At 49.3% G+C, this 21,514-nt stretch overlaps 1 protein-coding gene across 1 annotated transcript in view; it reads right to left on the bottom strand.

Moving 5' to 3' along the window:
- Positions 1-21,514, bottom strand: part of UNC13B (unc-13 homolog B) — a 163,124-nt gene that overhangs the window by 97,461 nt on the left and 44,149 nt on the right. Inside the window, 3 exon segments of the mRNA XM_081321727.1 lie at positions 3,740-3,796; positions 3,798-3,863; positions 4,623-4,833. Coding sequence (XP_081177853.1) covers positions 3,740-3,796; positions 3,798-3,863; positions 4,623-4,833 — 334 coding nt within the window.

The following is a 21,514-nucleotide window of genomic DNA, read 5'->3' as shown; positions in this document are numbered from 1 at the left end:
TCTCAGGGAACGGGACGGGAGCTCTGCTGCTGGCGGGACTCGCTTTTCTGACATCGTCTTCGGACTTGCACTGTTTCCCCACACCCAAGGACGCCTCTTTGGCCGGGGGGTCAGCAGGAGCAGAAAGTGGCAACAGGCTGAAGCATTTTTTAAGAGGACTCAAAAAACTGATGGGAGATTCTCTTTGTTCTGAAGGCTGAGTGACGGCCTCCTTCGGCCCTTCCCGCGCCTTGTCCTCAGGAGGTTGAAGGGCTAAAGGCTCCGGAGGGATTCCCTCATCTGCCTTATCCGGCCGCCAGGAGGGGCAGGGGACTTTGGGAGAGTCCACTGGCCCCCTGGGAACAGCCGTGCCATCAAAACCCACGTTCAGGCTAACGTCAGCAGAGGAGCTGGAGACAGGGGGTGCCAGGCCCCCCATGGGGCCAGCTGCTGGTTCCTCCTTCCTTGTTTCCAGGGAGTAGCTTCTGGGTTTTGTGCCCTCTTCGCCAGGCTTCTCTCTGGCCTCAGCTCCACTTACAGGCAACGGTTCAGCCGCTACGGTTGTTCCTTCTTTCTTTGGCTCCTTCCTTTCCGCCAATATTTTTAAAGAGCCAAACATGCCCAAGAGAGAATTCACAGCTGCGCTGGTCTTCTGAAAGGCCGACTGGCTCTCGGCATCATCTGCACGACAATCGAGGACTGGGGGAGCCGGAGAAGCCTCGTCATCCCCGTCAGAGGTCTGTGGGAGATTCACGCTGGGAGGACCAGCAACTTTTCCACAACTCTGCTCGGGAAGGGAAGCCAGCCCTTCTTCAGGCAAGCCGAGATCAGTCCTGCTTTCCGCCTTCACATCCGGATGAGGCTGGTTTGAGGAGTCCCTCGCGGGGGCATCTGCCGTCTCAGCCGCTGAAGATACGAACTTCTCCACGGAGGACGTGAGGAGCGTCTTTCCCGAGCTCACTTTCCCCGTAAGGAAGCTGAAGAAGGACTGGGCTGTGTCTTTCACCCCGAGAAAGTCCGATAGCACCTCTCCTCGGCTGTCGCTCTTCTCCTCCGCAGGAGTGGCTGACTCGGCCTGCTCTGCCTGGTCCGTCTCCTCCGCCACCTGGACGGGGAGGCCCTGATTCCTGCTTTCCTGCTTTGGAAAGGCTTCCCAACTGCTAATCTCTTCCTCCTTTTCGGCCAGGTATTCGGACACCGTCTCCACCAAGCACTGCAGCTCGTCCACCGCACTGAGGTCTCCCTCCATTGGCGCTTGGACAGGCAAGAAAGCCCCGTGTTCCTTCCCTTCCTCGTCTGAAGCAGGAGAGCCCCGAAGACCTTCAGACCAGCTGCTGCCTTCCAGTTCCTCGAGATCTCCAGACGGCTGAAAACAACCGTCCACCTCTTCTGGGTGCAGCGGATCCTCGCCCGCAAAACGGCCTGGCTGAGGGTCGTGGCTTCTCTCTCGGCCCTCCGAGAACCAGCTGCTTTGGACCAGGTGGGTGTTTCCGTAGGGGAGCAAATCCCGACACCCAGGCTGCTGTGCCCCAACTTCACAGGGGCTGCTGCTATACAGATCAGCGTCATCGTAACCTGCGTCACGTTTGGTTCTTATTTTCATGCTGCTTGCAGAAATGGCAGTTTCGTGGGGAAGTCTCAGCCTCCCGTTGATTGGAGGCCTTCTCCACTCACACGCTTCATTGTCTCTCCGTTTCTTTTTTCTTCTCCTGTCTATGGTATCGTACTCCGCTGGATAGGAGAGAGCGCTGGGACGTTCTAATTCCACGCAAAGCTTGTGTGAGGACCTGGAGTTTTTCAGATGGCTACCCTGCCCCTGTTTGGAGAACCGAGGCCTCCTTATCTCCTGCCAGTTTCTAGCCCTTTTTTCTAAAAAATCTTCTATTAACTGTTTGCCTAATTCGTCATAGTCCTCAACACATTCTTCTTGGTCAAGACCGTGGTCAAAAGGAATAATCCTGACTTTCCCACTGCTAATCAAAGATCCTGGACTGGTAATGTAAAAAAAAGGGGGGAGGGGGCGGAAAAGAAGGGGGGGAGAAAGGAAAAGGCAAGAAAGATGGGGAAAAAATCTTTAACATATAAATACGTGAACTTTTAGGAATAAAAAATAAACAAATACAAAATAATTAAAACACGTACTTTCAATTCTCACGTTTCATGTTTAGAAAGCACTCGTTTTATTATGATCGTTTCACAAAACTGCAGAAGAAACGAGGAAGCAGCAGAAGAGCGGAGGGCCAGACTCTCGCTGCCCTTCGGGGAAACGATGGGAAGACCTCACGAAGGATGGGGGTCAGTTCTGGTTTCCTCCAGACCCCCGCAGGACGATTCTCCCGGAGAATCCCCCGACCCTTTTCATCCGGGTGCTGGCAGGATGAAAAACCACCCCTGCCTCCCTCAGCAGGCTCTTTCCCTTGGGGGGGGGTCTCCACTCCCAGGGCAATTCCAACCCCGACCAGACTGGGGGGGCTCAGTGGAGTGACTGAGCAAGGCATGCTATGGCAAGTCCCTGACTTATGACCGGTCGCTCAGTGATGGCCGGAAGTTCCGACAGACCTACCTGGGCGCTGCTTACGAACTGGATTCGAAGTTCAGACAGTTGTCGCCCCCACCCACCCCTCCGGTCATTCGACAACCAGGCTGCATTTACAGATCTTTGCAGCATCCCACCCGCACCTGAACACATTTATGGCGTTTTTGCCAAAACGGAGCAGTTATTTCTGCACTGTGGCAAAGAACTGGTTCACTTAACGACAGCAGCCTTCGCTTAATGACCGCTATGACACAGGTGGTGGTAAACATTGGGTTGGTCAGGTGGCTGCCCCGCATTGTTGCCACCAAGAATTATGACTGCAATGAGCAGGGCCAACTACAGTTGTAACTCCAGGACTACCTGTACAGCAATTTAACAGAATAACCACGGTGATATATTACTTAGAAGCATTTATTAAATACAGTGGCCTATTAGAAGTGTCTATAAAAAAAAACAACCTATCACAAATCATAGCAGGAGTTGGTACATTCCAACACCTTTCTGCCCAACTGGATTGCTCTGATGATGAAGCTGCTTGGATGAGCAGCGAGACCTCTCAAGCTAACCACAAAAATCATTAGTCCAATTGCAGTAGCCTTCGGACTATCACAAATCAGTATCTATAACCCACTACTTAAGATACTTTAATAGTAAAGCACACTATTTATTAAACTAAGCCTAAGGTCAATAAGCCATCCGTGCACATTTTCTCATGCTCCTTATCAGGAGCAGCCAAAAGGTAAATCAATGCAGGGCTGAATTAAGGCCGCTATTTGAAGGGGTCATTCAGTGCTTGGCCACTTGGAACAGGAATGGCACAACTCGCCACAGCCAACACGTCGCGGGACAATTCAATAATTAAATTTAATTATTTAAATTAGTTAAAGATTATTTTAATTGTTGTCATTCAGGTTTCATTTTGTTCCTCCTTCGGCATCCTTTCTTTAATGATTCTATTTCTTTGATATTAGTGGAACTCTTGTCCCGCGGCGAGTTATTCCGCGGCAAGTTGTACCGTGGTGAGTTGTTGTAGACCCACTTGGACCCCAAGACAGAACCCCAAAGAAGAACACCTACAGGAGCAGCGCTGGCAGCCTTTCAACAGAACAACGAGGCCATGCAACCACAGGGACAGCTCACGACCACCACCGTCCCGCCCCGCCAAGCACAGCCATGCCACAGGACACACGACATGGAAGCTGCGGCTGTGGCAGCACCACCCACCTATCCGACAACTCTAAGGAGTGCCGGCTTTCTAGGGACAGCTGGCGACTGGTCACGGCTGGAATGCGATCCGGATTCCAGGTCGGTCCGGCCACTCCCAGTCGAGTCTATGCTGCCGTATCGTCTTCAGAAGGCCGAGCCGAAGTGGGGACAGGAAGCATAGAAAGCAGCGAAAAAAGTTGAGAGCGGCCAGGGGCTGCGCCACAGGACATGGAGGTGATTGCAGGGCAGACCAGCTGCAGAGCGGGGCCCTGAGGCGCCCACCGGACCCCGAGGCCAGTGGGGGACCAGACCCACCTTACAGACTGGGGCCGTGAGGGGCAGCAGGTCTTGGGGTGTGGAACGGTGGCTCGCTCGCTCCACTCCTTGCCCCGTGAGAGTCACATCCAGAGGAAGTTTCTCAGGTCCATTTGGACCTTCCCACCCTCTGGAAGGAGCCCTCAAATATGCGCCGAGCATGAACATTATTTCATAATTCTTCCTAACTGGACACTTGCATGTTACTAAAACAGTAGCAAAATATTTGGAAGTTGACAGAGGGAGAATTTCCCACCTTCTTCATCCTCCAGGCCCCCAAACAACAAGTGTTATTGGGCTCCTGAAAAATATGAGTCGCCTCCCTTGAGGCTTCTGCAAGAGGAAGGGGTCCACCCACTGTGAAAGACCACCCCCCCAATCTTGGTTTGCTGACACCACTTGAAGGGCACTCAGGAAGCCTGCACAGGGCAGGAGGGTTTGCGGGGCAGAAAAGTTTTGACTCCAAGAACGTCCTTAGTGTCCGGTCCTTGCCCACAAAACCTCTTTCTTCTGCCAGATCACTTGAGTCAGAATATTAGGAAGGGCTCCTTGGCCACTTCGGAGACCGGTCCCAAAGAGCACCCACCTTATGCCTGTCCGCTCGTGGTAGTCCGAGGCGTAGCCGCGGAGGGGCTCCACGCAAACCCCCTGCTGCTGTAGACGGGAGGCCCCCCGGAACTGGTGTGCCAAAGTGTTGGGCTGGGAGGTGGTGCAGTAGGCAGGGGGGAGGCTGGCGCTGGTCTCGCTGCGGTAGTCACTGTCCCGGTCTTCCACGGCACTCTCGTGGCCTTCCGAAGCTGCGAGACACAAGACGTTGGGTAGACAGGCAGGGCCTTGGGTCCAACTCAAAATGGAGGACACTACACACGTGCGGGCACCCCAAACAGTTTCAGAGTGAAGCGCAGGCACTCTTTATCTGGGAGGTTGGAGGGGCTAAGATGGCGCACTCGGGGCCTTCTCTGTGCTGCCGAATTTGCTGCCAACTTCACACCTTGATTATATCGAGAGGGACCCTTGGCAAAGGCAGCGCTGGCTTTATTCTGAGCAAAAAGTGGGGTACGGCAGAGGGAAGGGGGCTGCTAGGCTGACTCCTGTGCAGAAGGAGAAGCATGGAGTGTGCAGGGTGTTTGGCTGGCTTTGGATGTCCCAAAGGTACTTTTTTTCAAGGAGGCAACTGGACTTTGTTTTTCTTTGAAGCTGTTTCGCTTCTCATCCAAGAAGCTTCTTCAGCTCTGACTGGATGGTGGGGAAATTCCTCTTCAAAAAGCACCTTCGGAACAACCATGACCTGGATAACTATGGAGAATTTCCATAGACATTTCATCTCTGAAGTTTTTTAGCACTGCCAACCCCCCCTTGCTCCACCCCTGCCCCTCAGCCCTTGGGGGCTAAGATGGCCCACCAGCCCCAGCTGAGGGGAGCTCTGGCCAGGGGGGCAGGTGGTGGGGTTGGTGGGTCTGCCTGCTCCTCCATGGGGAGGGCTAAACAGGGACCCTTCAGGCAGCCCCACTGCTGGGGGGGGGGTGTGGAGGAGGAGGAGGAGGAGGAGGAGGAGACCGGAGAAGAAATCAAAATGACTCCAGCCCCTCCTCCTTAGCAAGGAGGGAACAGCCATACATTTCAGATCAGTTCAGATCCAGGATGGGGAGAGGTCCAGAGCCACCTGGCCAGCTCAGGGGAGACTTTGGGGTGTGAAGCATTCGGCCCCTTCCCCTCCATCTTGCATGCTGGGGCCAGCCCCCCCCCCGCTCCTTCTGCCTCTTTGGTCTTCAGCAGGTTAAAACAATGTTTGGGTAAAAGTTCTCAGTTGCAGAGAGAAGCGAGATTCCTAGCATGTTCGGTCTCCCTTGACTGATTTAATTCTAAAGAACGCTTCTTGGCCTCCCCGAGGTAAGAGAGGCGTCCTTATATGGGATTCAAAGGCAGACAAGTGGGGGGGGGAGGAAGCGGCTGACTTCAAAGGGACCTGCGAAGTAATTTGATTGTCCACACTAAGGAGGGGAGCAGCATGGAAAGGAGCGCTTTTAATGAGCTTCCCCACCGGAGGGGCCAATTTCACTGCCTGGAAATTTCCAGATTTACACAAAGGGAATTATTATTATTTTTATACATGAAGGCAGCTCCTTCCAGCAAGAATATCATTATTGCATGAATATTTTTACATCGAACGGGCCGCCCTCCCCCAAATGCGAACTCTTCAAATGCGCGAAGAGCCGCTGAGCAGATCTGATTCGAGAAATTTAAAATGGAGATCACCTTGGTGACATGACGGACTCCCCCTCCCCCTCAAAATGCAGCGTTTCTTTTATCAGGTTGATGGCGAACGAGCCGGTCCCGTAGAATGTCCCACCACTTTGGAGAGGGCCACTAAAGTGTCATCTAGTCCACCTTATGCTCAGCTTGGGAAACTCCCTTAACGAGGGCTGCCACTCTAGCCTCAGCAAAAGGAAGCCCGCCATCTTTCCAGGCCGGGCATCTTATTGGCAAAATGCTCTTGGGTTAGGGCGATTTTCCCAACATTCCCTCAAATTTGCTTCCGGCACCTTAAAGGCATTATTTTATGTCCCCAGTCAGGTATGTTGCAGGAAAGGTCTATACTCTGTCCTTTCCTACGATATCCTTCAAGATATTTGAAACATGTCATCCTATTTCCTGTTGGGCATTTCCTCTAGATCAGGGTGTCCAACCTTGGCCATTTTAAGACCTGTGTACTTCAACTCCCAGAATCCCCCAGCCAGCTATGCCTGTCAGCTATGCTAGCTAGGGAATTCTGGGAGTTGAAGTACACAGGTTTTAAAAGAGCCATCGTTCCCCACCCCTTCTCTACAGACGAAAACTTTCCAGTTCCTTCACTCTCCCTTCAAAGGAAATAGACTTCCTGCATCGTTATTATTTATTTAGTCAATTAAATAATACTGCCTGCCCTTCTCTGAAGCCTCTGTCTGAATCCCGCAGTCAGGGTCTGAAAGCTGCACACCACACTCAAAAGCAGTTTGACCAAAGCAGGAGAAAGCAAGCTATAATTTTCTATGATTTAGAAATTGGGTCTTGGTTTAACCAAGAACTGCAGCTAGCACTTTGTGCCACAGCCTCATATTACTGGCTCCTGGTTCAATCTGCAGTGAATTCCTAAAACATTTTTTCCCCATCTACTATCAATAATCTGGATATTCCCCTCTCTTTATCTGTAGATTTCTTTTTTTCCCCCCTAAGTGAAATGCTTTGAGCTTGTCTGTATTAAAATTTCATATTGCCCTTTTCACTTCATTTCTCTATTCACTCAAGATCATTTAGAGACTCGTCTAAGAGTTCAGACTCTGGAAAGAGTGCAAAGAACAACAAAGATGATTAGGGGACTAATATATAGGATGCGTCCAGTCATGCCGGCCACATGACCACGGAGACGTCCTCGGACAAGCGCTGGCTCTTCGGCTTTGAAACAGAGATGAGCACCGGCCCCTAGAGTCGGAAACGACTAGCACGCATGTGCGGGGGAACCTTTACCTTTACCTTTACCTTTACATAGGATGAACGGTTGCAAGAATTGGGCATGTCTAGTCTAGTGAAAAGGAAGGACTAGGCGAGACATGATAGCAACCTTCCAGTAGTTGAGGGGCTGCCACAAAGATGGGGTCAACCTATTCTCCAAAGCACCTGAAAGCAGGACCAGAAGCAACGGATGGAAACTCATCAAGGAGAGAAGCAACCTGGAATTAAGGAGAAATTTCCTGACATTGAGAACAATTAATCAGTGAATAGCTTGTCTCCAGAAGTTGTGGGTGCTCCATCGTTGGAGGCTTTTAAGAAGAGATTGGACAGCCATTTGTCTGGAACGGTAAAGGATCTCCTGCTTGAGCAGGGGGTTGGACTAGAAGACCTCTGAGGTCACTTCCAGCTCTTGCGATTCTGCCTCGTTCTATTACACGAGTTGCAGGGGATTGGCTAACCCACTCAAATCTGTGTCATCTGGGAGGCTGGTAAGCATTTCCTTTGCCTCTTCATCCAAATCATTAATAAAAATATTAAAAAAGAGGCCTCTGGACCGAACCCTGTGGCACCCCGTGCAGAGCTTCACTTTAGCCTGACGAAAGATGGTGGGTAAGCCTGGGATGTTGATAATTTGTCAGAATCCATTTATATCACATTCATAAATGTATGTTTAAAACATTATCTCCCCCCCCCCGCCCCTGGATTCTGCCATCTCCCGAGGAAGGAGGAGCGGATGTGGATTCAGCCTGCCTTAGGTTATTTCAAAGACCAAGGGAAACCTTTTGAACTGGGGGAACAAAAGGGGGGGTTAGGGAAGGAGGCATCTGGCCTGTGTCTCCATTTGAATCTGTAAAGGAAGAAGGCAATAACCGTAAAAGATCGGAAGATCCCTTTTTCCCCACGAAAGGGATGACACGAAGTAAATGATGGGGGGCTGACCAAATGGAGTTGAGGGAAGGGGGGTTGAACCGGGAACTCCTTATAAAGTCTCAATCTGTAAAACAATACCAGGTCCCGTCTTGTATTTCCACAACCAAACATGTCCTAGTAAAAATTCCTTTTGGACTAGAACTGCCTCCAAGAGTTTTTGTTTTCCTAAGACGTGGATTGGGGTGGGTCCTGACACAATTATTATTTTCAAGCCAGCTCTGCTATGCTCTCTTAACCCTCCTCTTGGGCTGCCACAGCTGTTCATCAAAACATGTTGAGGTACTTTATTCGGTGCTTCATCGCAATCAAGATGAATTATATCCACACCATACCTTCAATCTAAAAAGGAAGCTACCTGATTTTTTTTTTAAAAAAAACCAGTCTAAATTAGTTTAGCAACACCTGTTCTTTCACAAATCCATGTTGACTTCTGATTAATTAATTTTTCAAGGTGGTTGCAGAGTGACCTCTTTATTGCCATTTCTAGAATTTTCTTTGGGGTTGAAATCAAATCTTCCTTAGTTCTTCAAGGTTTCCTTAATTCTTTTTTTTAAATTCTAAAACTCATCATATTTTGAGCTTTAGCTTTCTACACTCCTGAGCTGCGACCTGCCCCTATTTTCATCTCCTCTGTCGTTTTCTTCTTTTTTTTGCTTTTCCGAACCTTTTTTGTGAAGCCTCATTAGCTGATTTTTCTGCCTACAATTTCCCCCCCACTGGAACTGTTTTCCCCCTCAATATCATTTTATTTTAGGAACTCCTACTCCTTCTGTGATCCTTTTTTAATTTGTTTTTCCTACTGTAGAATAACTGCTCTTTTTTAACACCACCCCACCCTTTTTTTTCTGAAATGCTGTTCCCTTAAAATCAAGAATCCTAGCATTAACAGAATAATAAAGTTGGAAGGGACCTTGGAGGTCTTCTAGTCCAACCCCCTGCTCGAGCAGAAGGCCCTCTACCATTTCAGATGAGTGGCTGTCCGGTCTCTTCTTAAAAACCTCCAATGTTACGACACCCGCAACTACTGGAGGGAAGCCGTTCCACTGATTAATTGTTCTCACTGTCAGGAAGTTTCTCCTTAGTTCTAGGTTGCTTCTCTCCTTGATTAGTTTCCATCCTTTGCTTCTTGTCCTGCCTTCAGGGGCTTTGGAGAATAGCTTGGCTCCCTCCGTTCATTCCGCCGGGACCTGAAGACCTGGCTCTTCGAGCTCTCTGGCCCAGGCTGAGAATTTTTTAATCTTAATTTTAACTGGGTTTTAATTTTCTCAGGGTTCTATTTAATCTTTTTTAATTTGTTTTAACGTTTGTATTGACTTTCTTTTAAATGCCCTGTAAACCGCCCTGAGTCCTTCGGGAAAGGGTGGTATATAAATCTAAATAAATAAATAAATAAAATATGGCAGCCCCTCAAATACTGGAAGACTGCTATCCTGTTCACCCCTAGTCCTTAGGCGAGACATCCCCAGCTCCTGCAATTACTGGATGTTTACTTTCATTTACTTCTATTGTGTCAACTAAGTCTTCCTTGGTAGCTGATGACGTTGTTCCTTCCTCTACCCTCTGAAGAAGAAAATGGTTAGTAGAAGAAGTCCTGAATTATCCTGGAAAGCCCATGCTTGGCAGACCTGAAGGTGCTTGTTTCAGGGCAACTGGACTTTCTTGTTTTACTCTGAAGATGTTTTGCTTCTCATCCCAGAAGCTTCTTCAGCTCTGACTGGATGGTGGGGAATGGAAGGATTTATGCCCCATGCAGACTGCTGGTCGTTGTGGACTCTCTAAAAGAAGGCAAATGACCAGCTGTCTGCAAGGAGTATAAATCCTTCCATTCCCCACCATCTGGTCAGAGCTGAAGAAGCTTCTGGGATGAGAAGCGAAACGTCTTCAAAAACAACAACAAGGAAGTCCAGTTGCCTCTTGAAAAAGCACCTTCGGGACAACCATGACCTGGATGACGGAGAATCTCTCTAGGCATGCTTGGCAGAGTTTGCATCCCAGCACGTGCTGGGGATAACAACTGCAGCTCTTTCAAAGAGGAACGATGGAATGACGATGGAGGACTTTAAAGACCTGCAATTTGGTGTTGGAAAACACCACCCACCTCTCCTTGGTTGGATGGGTGGGTAATAGCAGGGCAGGACTGCTTGGAGTCATCCCTACATTTATTTCAAGGCAGTTGCTTTATACCAAACAGTTAAGGTCGTCCTCTTAGACCAGGGGTAGGCAACCTTGGCTCTTTTATGACTCGTGGACTTGAACTTCCAGAATTCCTGAGCCAGTCATGCTGGCTCAGGAATTCTGGGAGTTGAAGTCCACGAGTCATAAAAGAGCCAAGGTTGCCTACCCCTGTCTTAAACCAGCGGTTGCCAAACCTGGCAACTTTTAAGACCTGTGGACTTCAACTGCCATGCTGGATGGGGAATTCTGGGAGCTGAAACCCACAAGACTTCAAGGTGTCAGGTCTGGAGACCCCTGGCTTAGACTTCTGAGCAGCTGCAGGTGATTCTAACATACAAGGCGCCCACTCTTTCCCAGGATTTCTTTTCAGGTAACTGCAATGTTACCTCCAGTCATGGGAATCTTGACCCCAGGCCTCTGTCTGTTATGAGATTATATTTGCCTTCCTAAACGAGGCCCTCAAATTGGTATATTTCCTGTCCTCGGAGACAGCAAAGTTCTTCCTTCCGTTCAGTGAGAGAGGTGTTATAAGACCCGTTTCAGAATTATCCCACTTCCATCAAAGGGCTGTAGATGTTCTTTGCTTGTTAAATTTATATAGCTGGCCATCTCACATGTGACTGAACGAGGTAGAAAGTTAAAAACATAAAAAAGACAGCAAACCGCCCCCCCCCGCGCCCTCCCTTTAACACTGATGATGTTACCTAATTGGGTAATGAAACGTCTGCAAGAAAACAACCAAGCTCGGAGAGCACCAAGGACCCCACACAGAAAACAATACAACAAAATAACCAGAAAGATATCAACAAAAATAATTTAAAAAGCATTTAAAAACCATTAACATAAAGCACAATCTGCACCCAGTTCCCCTTGTAATACCACCACTTTGCAGGCAACATATCCTTGGATTTCCAGACTAAAAGCAGAAATTTTTCTTATTGAGATTTATGGACAGCCAAGAGGATAAGATTTATGGAAAACGGATTTTATGTACGGTAACTGCAGCAAGATTATTACCTGCACAGAGATGGAGAAATATAAAGAATACCCACAGAGGAGGAAAGGGCTGTGATTTAGCAGAAATGGCAAAACTGACCTCTTTGGTCAGTGATAAAACAGTAAGTATTTGTAAAAGATTGGAAACCTTTGGTGGACTTTTTGCTGAAAAGTGCAAGAGTGATTTCTTGCACTCGATGACTGGGAAAAAAACCTGAAGGGATTACTGTAATGTTAAGGAAAGAGGAAAGCTAATGAATGAGTTTCTAATTGCTATCAAGGCCAGAAGATGCTTCTTTATCTTTTTCTGGGTTTTATTTTCTTTCTTTCTTTCTTTCTTTCTTTCTTTCTCTTTCTTTCTTTCTTTCTTTCTTTCTTTCTTTCTTTCTTTCTTTCTTTCTTTTTCTCTGTATTGTTTTCTGCACTTTTTCTTTTCTGTTTTCTTTAAATATTTCTGCATTTGTCTTTTATCTAAAAACTCTCCGTAAAAATCATAAACCCGTAGCAACATTTTGCTTCATGCCATGGGGAGAGCCTCTACAAACAGAAAGATCTGACTGGGTCACAGGAGACCCCAAGGCCCTCCTCAGATTTATTAGAAATACCCTCTGCGTCCCTTTGGCATTTTCACTCCTCCTAAACAGGAGAGGTGAAGGAGTTGTCCAGCTGCCCAGAAACTGCACCATTCTCAAGACACCACCAACATTGGGGCATTTTAAATCAAGCCGGAGTCACTTTTGAAGTCTTCCTTCTAGCGGGCAAATTATAAACTAGCCAACAAGGTCTAGGCCAGGGGTAGGCAACCTTGGTTCTTTTATGACTCGTGGACTTCAACTCCCAGAATTCCTGAGCCAGCACGGCTCAGCTTGGAAACCTCTCCCTTTCCCCTCAGCGTGGCTGGCTCAAGAATTCTGGGAGTTGAAGTCCACGAGTCATAAAAGAGCCAAGGTTGCCTACCCCTGGTCTAGAGCATCTTGTAACATCTTGCCATGTAACTGATCTCGCCAGACCAGTATCGGCCCCCACCCATCCCAGGGTTCCCCAGGGGAAAACTCAGGCATGGCAGAGGGCCAGGGGGAGGTGGAAGAGGGCAGTGGCTCCACCTGGCAAGATGGATGGCCTCGGGGGATGAGGGGAAGAAGGACTGCCCAGAGAACCACCAGAAGAAAGGAAGGAAGGACCTGCCCTAATGGATCAGGCAGTTAAAAGTGGTGGTAGGACTCTGGTATTGCAGCCTTACAATAAAGTAAATTTAGCCTGTCTAGTTGTGTTTCTTGTCTGGTTCACTCGGGAGGGCCGAGACTTGCATTTCTAGGAACAAAGATACCCAAGATGCTAACAGGAGAGACAGCTCCTCCTCTGCCCTTCCTTGGGCATCCTGACCCCAGTGCGAAATTAACAAAGCCCAGATAATGAGTGCTAATCAGCTCCGGCCCCTCTTCCCCACCCCGTGCGTGAATCTGCCACACATAACCAGCCTGGATCCTGGGCAGCCACAGGGCCAGAGGGAAGGAAGGAAGGAAGGAAGGAAGGAAGGAAGGAAGGAAGGAAGGAAGGAAGGAAGGAAGGAAGGAAGGAAGGAAGGAAGGAGCAAGCCGTTACATACTCTGATCTCCCCAGCTGAAATAGCTCCAGGTGCCTGCAGGCAACATAGGGAAGCAAAAACAGAAATGGGAAAAAGTACAGAAAATGAGAAGCAATGAGAAGGGCACTTAATTAAACACAGTCATTGGATAAAAATAAAACAAAGAAATAAACATTTTTAATTTCATGTTAACGGTGAGGCTATTTTCAGCAACCTTCTGAAAGCTGGCAATAACAGTCAAATGCCAACATTCCCCGCAAAAGTTGTGGGTGCTCCAAGACTGGAAGTTTTTAAGAAGAGATTGGACAGCCCTTTGTCTGAAATGGTACGGGGGTTTCCTGCCTGAGCAAGGGGCTGGACTAGAAGACCTCCAAGGTCCCTTCCAACTCTTGTTAAGTCTGTTAACATTGCCCTTTACACACACTTTGTCTGTTCTCCTGGTTCTCATTTGCTCAGCAGTTAAGTACAAGACGTGTGAATGGGCCGCAGGTCAGGGTCAGCCTCTGGGCCATTTTTGGGCTCTGACTTGGCAGCCGGTGAGGACCCAGCCAGCCAAGAGTGAGACGTTTTGACATGGCCGTCCACCGAGCCACATCCTCCTCTGGATCAGAGCGAACACCCCCCCTTTTCCTGGCCCAGCTTCTCTTTCATCTTCAAAGAAACGGGTGGTCCCAGAGGGTGCTGGACCCCCCTCCCTCCCTTCCCCCCCTCCTCATCCCTGCAGCTCCCGAGAACCGCCTCGGGGTTGGAACGCCTTCAAAAGCGGTGCCTGCCCTGCTCCAGAAATGGGCCTGATCTGCCTTCAGATCTAATTCCCCACTCCATCTGGTGGTGGAGCTTCCCAAAGGGAGCCCCCAGGCCCCTAACTGCCATCCTTGCAATTAAGCAACAGTTTTGCAAGCACCTTCAAGAGATTTCAGCGCAGCGTTTTGTGCTTGCTTTTTGGTGAGTCTGTCCAAGCATTCAGGGGGCAGCTGTGACTTCAAGCCAAGGAAATAGGATGGTGGGATGTTCTTTTGCTTTGGGGTCCCTTCCTTGAGCCACAAGAGGCCTGGATGCCTCTGCATCCAACTTCTGCCCAGGGCAGGAACCCCAATCAAAGCAACCCTGCCAGTGGGGCAGAAAATGTAACCCATCAATTCAAACCCCTCCTCCCCCCCCTTTCATGAGTGGGGATTTCATCAGCTGAGAGGGTCCCCCATGGTGGATCCGGCAGCCAGGCTGACCCTCGCAGGGCTCCCCCTCTTCTGCTTCCATGCCAGCAGCAGCAAGTCCACGTCTGCTTTTCCTCCACCCCCCTCCTCAAATGGTTACTCTTTCCTCTTCTCTGGAGTTCCCATTGCTGCTTTTCCCAAGACGAGCTTCCAGCTTAACGAAACACGTATAATGGGATTTTTGAACATTTCAAAGAACTAACAAGAAGAGCGAGACCGGAACATGCCAAGGACGGCCAGGACGGTGTTTGAGCAGCAGCAGAAGAGAAAAGGCAGATGTTCTACCCAATCTCCCCACCTGCTAAATTGAGACGAGCAACCCTGGAGGGGTAAAAAAAGGCTTTCTGGAAACCGGTGGCTTAACTCGACAGATGCAGCAGAAAGGAGGAGCGACTGAGCAGGCAAGTAGGTCAGCGACTTTTCAGCTCACCCAGAAAATTAAAAAAACGGTCTTGTGAAAGAGCCCCCTGGTTAAGTGTTGCGGGTATCTGCTTAACTTCTGCTTGCTTAGGTAAGTTAATGTAGGAATGGCAGGGCCGGCATCAACACTGCAAGTCAAAAATGCTGACAATGGGGAAAAATACGCAGGATCCTACTTTCTCAGCTGAAAGGAAGGACGACCCGAAGAGATATATCTTAATATTCAATATTGAGATGACCAAGGCGATGTGAACATCATGGACAATCACTTAAGTATGAACCAACAGTGGTCCGCAGATGCCAAAAAAGTCAACGCAGTCCTAAGACCACCAAGACTGAGTGGCTGTGCATCTCAGACTAACCAGTTCATTCCACCTTTAATGATGGGGGGTGAGGTGTTACCCCCCGTCGATAGGGCTTGCAACTTGGGCGTCCTCCTGGAATCGCGGCTCAGTTTTGAAGACCATATAGGAGCCGTGACCAGGGGGGCCTTTGCCCAGGTTCGCCTGGTGCGCCAGTTGCGGCCCTACCTGGACCGAGATGCCCTGAACACAGTCACTCATGCACTCGTGACCTCCCGATTGGACTACTGCAACGCTCTCTACATGGGGCTGCCCTTGAGGACCACTCGGAAGCTTCAGCTGGTGCAGAATGCAGCCACGCGGGTTGTGATGGGGGTTTCCCGATACTCCCATGTAACACCTCTGCTCCGTGAGCTGCATTGGCTTCCGGTTGCCCTCCGGGTGAGATTCAAGGTGCTGGTGATGACTTATAAAGCCCTAAATGGCTTGGGTCCGGGATATCTGAGGGAATACCTGCTGCCGGCATCAAGCTCCCTTCATCCTGTGCGCTCCCACAGGGAGGGTCTTCTCAGGGTACTGCCGGTAAAAGATTGCCGGCGGATAATACCCAGGGAGAGGGCCTTCTCTGTGGGTGCGCCTGCCCTTTGGAACCAGCTGCCCATAGAGCTTAGGACTGCCCCTGACCTTCGCTCATTCCGCCGGGACCTGAAGACTTGGCTCTTTGAGCTTTCTGGCCTGGACTGAGAGTATCAATTGGGGTTTTAATTGGATTTTAATTGGGGTTTTATATTTATTCAAGGTCTAAATGTAATCATTTTAACTGTTCTTAATTTTTGTAATTGTTGTATTGTTATTTTAAAAACCTTGTGAACCGCCCTGAGTCCTACGGGAGAAGGGCGGTATATAAGTCTAATAATAAAGATAAGCTGCGTCAACAGAGGGATAGCATCAAGATGATACGAAGAACGACTGCAGGAACTGGGTATGTCTAGTAGTTTAATGAAAAGAAGGATTAGGGGGGGTGACATAACAGCAGGGTTCCAATATCTGGGGGGCTGTCACAGAGAAGAGGAGGTCAAGCTGTTCTCCAAAGCAGAGTTCCCCAACCTTTTGGGCACCAGGACCAGTTCTGTGGAGAGAGGTTTTTCCGTGGTTTTATATGCTGCCTGCATCTCGTGGATGGGGCTTTGCTTGTTTGTGTGGACCGGTTGCTGGCATGCTGCGGCCCGGTATTGGTCTATGGACTTGAGGGGAGGACAAGAAGCAACAGATGGAAACTCATCAAGGAGAGAAGCAACCTGGAGCTAAGGAGAAACTTCCTAACCATGAGGACAATTAACCAGTGGAACAACCTGCCTTCAGGAGTTGTGGGTGCTCCATCACTGGAGGTTTTCAAGAAGAGACTGGGCAGCCACTTGTGAAATGGTATAGGGCAGGGCTATTCAACCAGTGGTATGGGTACCACCTGTGGTACATTGGCACCTGGCAGGTGGTACGCAACCATCCTAGAAAAGTGGTAGCGGGGGAGGGGAATGAGCTGAACCGGTGGCAGCACCGCACAAGCCTGAGCGAAACATGGCTGGAGCTGCAGGGCTGTCAGGGCTCAGCAAAAGCACCAGAATCAGCACCAGGCTCCAGTTGGAGCTTGGTGCTGATCCTGGCGCTTCTGAGCCCAAAAGAAGCGCCGATCAGCTGGAATGTTGCAGCATCTCCAGGGTCTTGTGATTTACATTCAGATGCTTGGCAAGTGATTCATATTTATGACGGTCCCAGGGTCCCGGGGTCATGTGAAGTGACCAAAACCTGCTGCAACCACCCAGCAGAAGGGGGAAATAAAAACCAACCCCCCCCCACCCCCCCCCGCTGCCAATCCTTAACAGAAATGCTCACAACAATGAAAACCTCGGACAGAAGAGCGCCGCTGGGTGGGCAGGCAGGTGTCTTGCTCAGCTGTGGCTTAGGGGGGCACTTTTTTCAGTGCCATTGTAACTTCAAACAGCCACTAAGCAAACTGTTGTAAGTCGAGGACTACCTGTACTTCATCACTTTCCCCCCCCCCTTTTTTTTTGGTCATCACGTTTTTGACCCCTTGCTAGGCGACTGGTGGTACTCGGAGGTTGCCATATCCTAAAAGTGGTACAATGGGTGAAAAGGTATAGGGTCTCCTGCTTGAGTAGAGAGTTGGACTAGAAGACCTCCAAGGTCCCTTCCAACTCTTTTATTCTGATATCAGCCTACAAACGTTCTGAAATTACAAGGGATGGCACAGAGGGGAAGGTAGCAAACGGCTCCCTTTTCTGAAAGCCAAGAACTCCTTAAGTAACACCAGCTGCCTGCAATTAGTGCAGGTTCGCATCCCACCAGGCTCAAGGTTGACTCAGCCTTCCATCTTTCCGAGGTAGATAAAATGAGGACCCAGATTGTTGGGGGCAATTAAGCTGACTTTGTAATAATGCCGCTTGGGGTGTGTGTGAAAGCCCTAATAAGCAGGCATATACATAGAATGAAGGCTACTGCTAAGCTTGTAAGCCGCCCTGAGTCTTCGGAGAAGGGCGGGATATAAATGGAATTAAAATTAAAAAAAATAAAAAAACTAAGAAAGATGGACAGAGAGCTAGAGGGGGGCAGACATTCCTCCCCCTGGACCCTGAGGTCCACCTTAAGGCAGCCAGCAGGTATTATGGATGAGGTGCTGGGCTGGGATTCAGTCCAGTCCACTCTCAGCCATTGCCACTCACTTGTACGGGTGTGTGTGTGTGTGTGTGTGTGTGAGTGTGTGTGTGTGTGTGTGTGTGTGTGTGATGCCCCACTCCATGTGGGATTTATTACAGGCAAACATTGAAGGTGGGAGCCTATCACCGTGTAGTGAAAAGGGGGGGGGGGATTTAAGCTAACACAGAAAGAAACAGTCATTGCTCTGCTATTATTTTTTGTCTGGTTTTTCTCTTCCTAGCTGGCAAACAGGGTTGTCTGCATTTGTTTGTTTAAAATGCACTCCAGAAATAAAAAAAAAAGTGAAGAGAACAACTTGAACTGGTGGCACGATTATTATTAACTCCCCTCATCACAGCAGTTAACTTTGCAAGAAAGGAGGCGAAGATGCATCGGGGAGAGAAGATGGATTGTCAGCTTAACAATGGTTAAGCTTCTTTTAAAAATAGAGGCGACGGAATCAAAGCGGCCTCACTGAAAGCAGTTGTGACTTGTTTTGTCTGAACTGCATAATCCCCGTCTTTAGATTCAACGTTCATCAGAGGATACCAAGCCGAGCTGGAGGTGCCCTCAACCACAGACCGCATTGGAAGGATCAACTGTAATTCATTTTTATCCAGTAGGAAGGTAGCCAGAAACTCAAGATGGAGGTTTGATGGGCTAAGCCAGGCCATCAACTTTAAGGTCTTCCTGAGGACCCACCAGAAAGTGGGGCGCTTTGAAGACTGACCAGGCCATCCCAGGGTGCTGGACCAGGACTTGAGGAACCTGGGATGGGGTAAAGAGAGGGAAGCTCTGCATCATTAATTTTTTGAAGGATCTCCCCCGAACTTGAACAATCCAACCTTCACCCCATGTGTTGATGGAAGTTGGGTTAGAGACTGGAACTCCCAGATAAAAATAACTTCACAGATTAAATGGAAGCTCATTCGTTAGCTATGACAGCCAGGAAAAGGGGCAAGCATTCTGCAGCTAAGAAAGAGGCCACCGAGCTCATGGGGTCCTTTTGTGTGCGTTCACCGAAAATGGAGAGAGGCAGAGGGGAAGGGAGGGAGGATTCCTAGTAAACCCAAACAGACTTTGCTCCATCCCCCATAATTTACCTAGCAGCGGCGCCCCAACTGCCCTTTTAACCCTGGTTCTTCTCTTTCAGGAAGGGCCATGTTGGGTGATCAGCGTCTGGGCCCGTCAGCAAGAAAAGGGTCCTCCATGTGAGGCAGGAGCTGCATGTCTTCTCCAAACAGAGCAACATCAGTGTCATACTCCAAAGATTGCCCCAGAGGCCTTCCTCTCTCTGGTGGCATGCCAGGAACAATCTTCCTTATCAAGCTGGAAACCCCAAATTAAAAAGACCAACACAGCTACTTCTCTTTCTGTGCAGCAGGTTTGATCTTACTGAAGGCATTTCCCCGGCCAGGCTCCTGGGGTGCCCAATGTCATCTTCGATGCGAACATAGCAGCCCATTAATCCAAACCTGCCAGGCACTTCCTGTCCTCCCCCAATAGGAGCCAAGTAGAGCTTTCGCCTCAGTGGCGGCTGAAGGGGAAGAAATGGAGGGAGTGACAGATTTTATTTTCCTGGTCTCCAAGATCACTGCAGACGGGGACTGCAGCCGAGAAATTAAAAGACGCTTGCTCCTGGGGAGGAAAGCCATGGCAAATCTAGACAGCACACTAAAAAGCAGAGACGTCACCCTGTCAACAAAAGTGCGTATAGTCAAGGCTATGGTCTCCCCAGTTGCAATGTATGGCAGTGAAAGTTGGACCATAAGAAAGGCTGAGCGCCAAAGAATTGAGGCCTTTGAACTATGGTGCTGGAGAAGACTCCTGCGAGTCCCTTGGACTGCAAGGCGATCAAACCGGTCAGTCCTAGAGGAGATCAACCCTGACTGCTCTTTAGAAGGCCAGATCCTGAAGTTGAAACTCAAATACTTTGGCCACATAATGAGAAGGAAGGACTCACTGGAGAAGAGTCTAATGTTGGGAAAGATTGAGGGCAAGAGAAGAAGGGGACGACAGAGAATGAGGTGGCTGGATGGAGTCACTGAAGCAGTAGGCGTGAGCCTAAATGGAGTCCAGAAGATGGTAGAGGACAGGAAGGCCTGGAGGAACGTTGTCCATGGGGTTGCGATGGGTCGAACACGACTTCACAGCTAACAAAGCGGCTGAAGGAATGAGGCAACCATCAACAGAAAAGGGGCAGGACCCTGACTTTGGCTTCGGGGGCAGAATTTGCCACTTGCACCCATGGTAACAGAAGAACAAAATTGGAAGGGATCTTGGAGGTCTTCTAGTCCAACCCCCTGCCCAAGCAGCAGAGCCCATACCATTTCAGACAAATGGTTGTCCAATCTCTTCTTGAAAACCTCCAGCTTCTGGAGGGAAGCTGTTCCACTCATTTATTTTTCTCACTGTCAGAAAATCTCTCAGTTTTAGGCAATTTCTCTCCCTGATTAGTTTCCATCCATTGCTTCTTGTCCTGCCTTCAGGTGCTCTAGAGAATAGTTTGAACCCCCCTCTTCTTTGTTGGAGACCCTCAAATATTGGAAGACTGCTATCATGTCTCTCCTAGTACTTCTTTTCCCTAGACATACCCAAATCCTGCAACCGTTCCTTCGTATATTTTAGACTCCAGTCCCCTGATCTTCTTTGTTGCTCTTCTCTGCACTCTTTCCAGAGTTTCAACATCTTTTTTATATCGTGGTGACCAAAACTAGATGCGGTCTAAGTGTGGCCTTACCAAGGCATTATAAAGTGGTATTAACACTTCACATGACCCCGATTTTGTCCCTCTATTAATGCAGCCTAGGACTGTGTTGGCTTTTTTTTTCTTTTGCAGCTGCCGCACACTGCTGGCTCATACTGAAGTGATTGTCCACTAGGACTCCAAGGTCCCTCTCACAGTTGCTGCTATTGAGCCAGATACGCTACAGGTGTGCAACAGAAAGAAACTGGCTCTGACTTTTTTTAAAAAAACCTGTCTTTTTGTTCCTTGCACTTCAGAAAACTGCATGCATCAACAGCCCCCCCCCCTGCAGGTCCTTTCTTTCTCAGGACCTGCAGCCCTCCTGACCTGTTTCTTCATTCAGCATCTCCATCTAGGGCAGGGCTAGGCCACCTTGGCTCTTTTATGACTGGTGGACTTCAACTCCCAGAATTCCTGAGCCAGCATGGCTCGGCTTGGAAACCTCTCCCTTTCCCCTTCAGCGTGGCTGGCTCAGGAATTCTGGGAGTTGAAGTCCACCAGTCATAAAAGAGCCGAGGTTGCCTACCCCTGACCTAGGGAGCCCTTCCGGCCTTTGCCCTTCGCAGATGGAGGAAATCTGCAGAAGTAGTAGGGGTCCTGCTGGGCCTCCTCGGGCTTGCCCAGCACCATCTGCAGCAGCACTCGGGAGAACCTGTCCGTGGTTCTGGGTGATCAGGACCAATCCAGTTTCCAGCCTGCTTCTTTCTGGGTCTTCCGGACAACCAGACGTCCGACTGGTGCCTGGACCCGGCACTTGGCTGAATTTCTTTGCAAGAGGAGAACTGAGGCTGGCCATTGGGGCTGGCGCTAAAGGGGCCACCACTACTCAGCCCTGTCCAAGAAGGACTCAAGGAAATTGGAGGGAAGAAGCTCTTTCTGAGTACGGCTCCTCCTCTTCCCCCAGGATCG

The sequence above is a fragment of the Vipera berus genome, assembly GCF_964194415.1.
Source record: "Vipera berus genome assembly, chromosome: 2".
Taxonomy (NCBI): domain Eukaryota; kingdom Metazoa; phylum Chordata; class Lepidosauria; order Squamata; family Viperidae; genus Vipera; species Vipera berus.
This window is presented reverse-complemented; position numbering and strand designations above follow the sequence as displayed.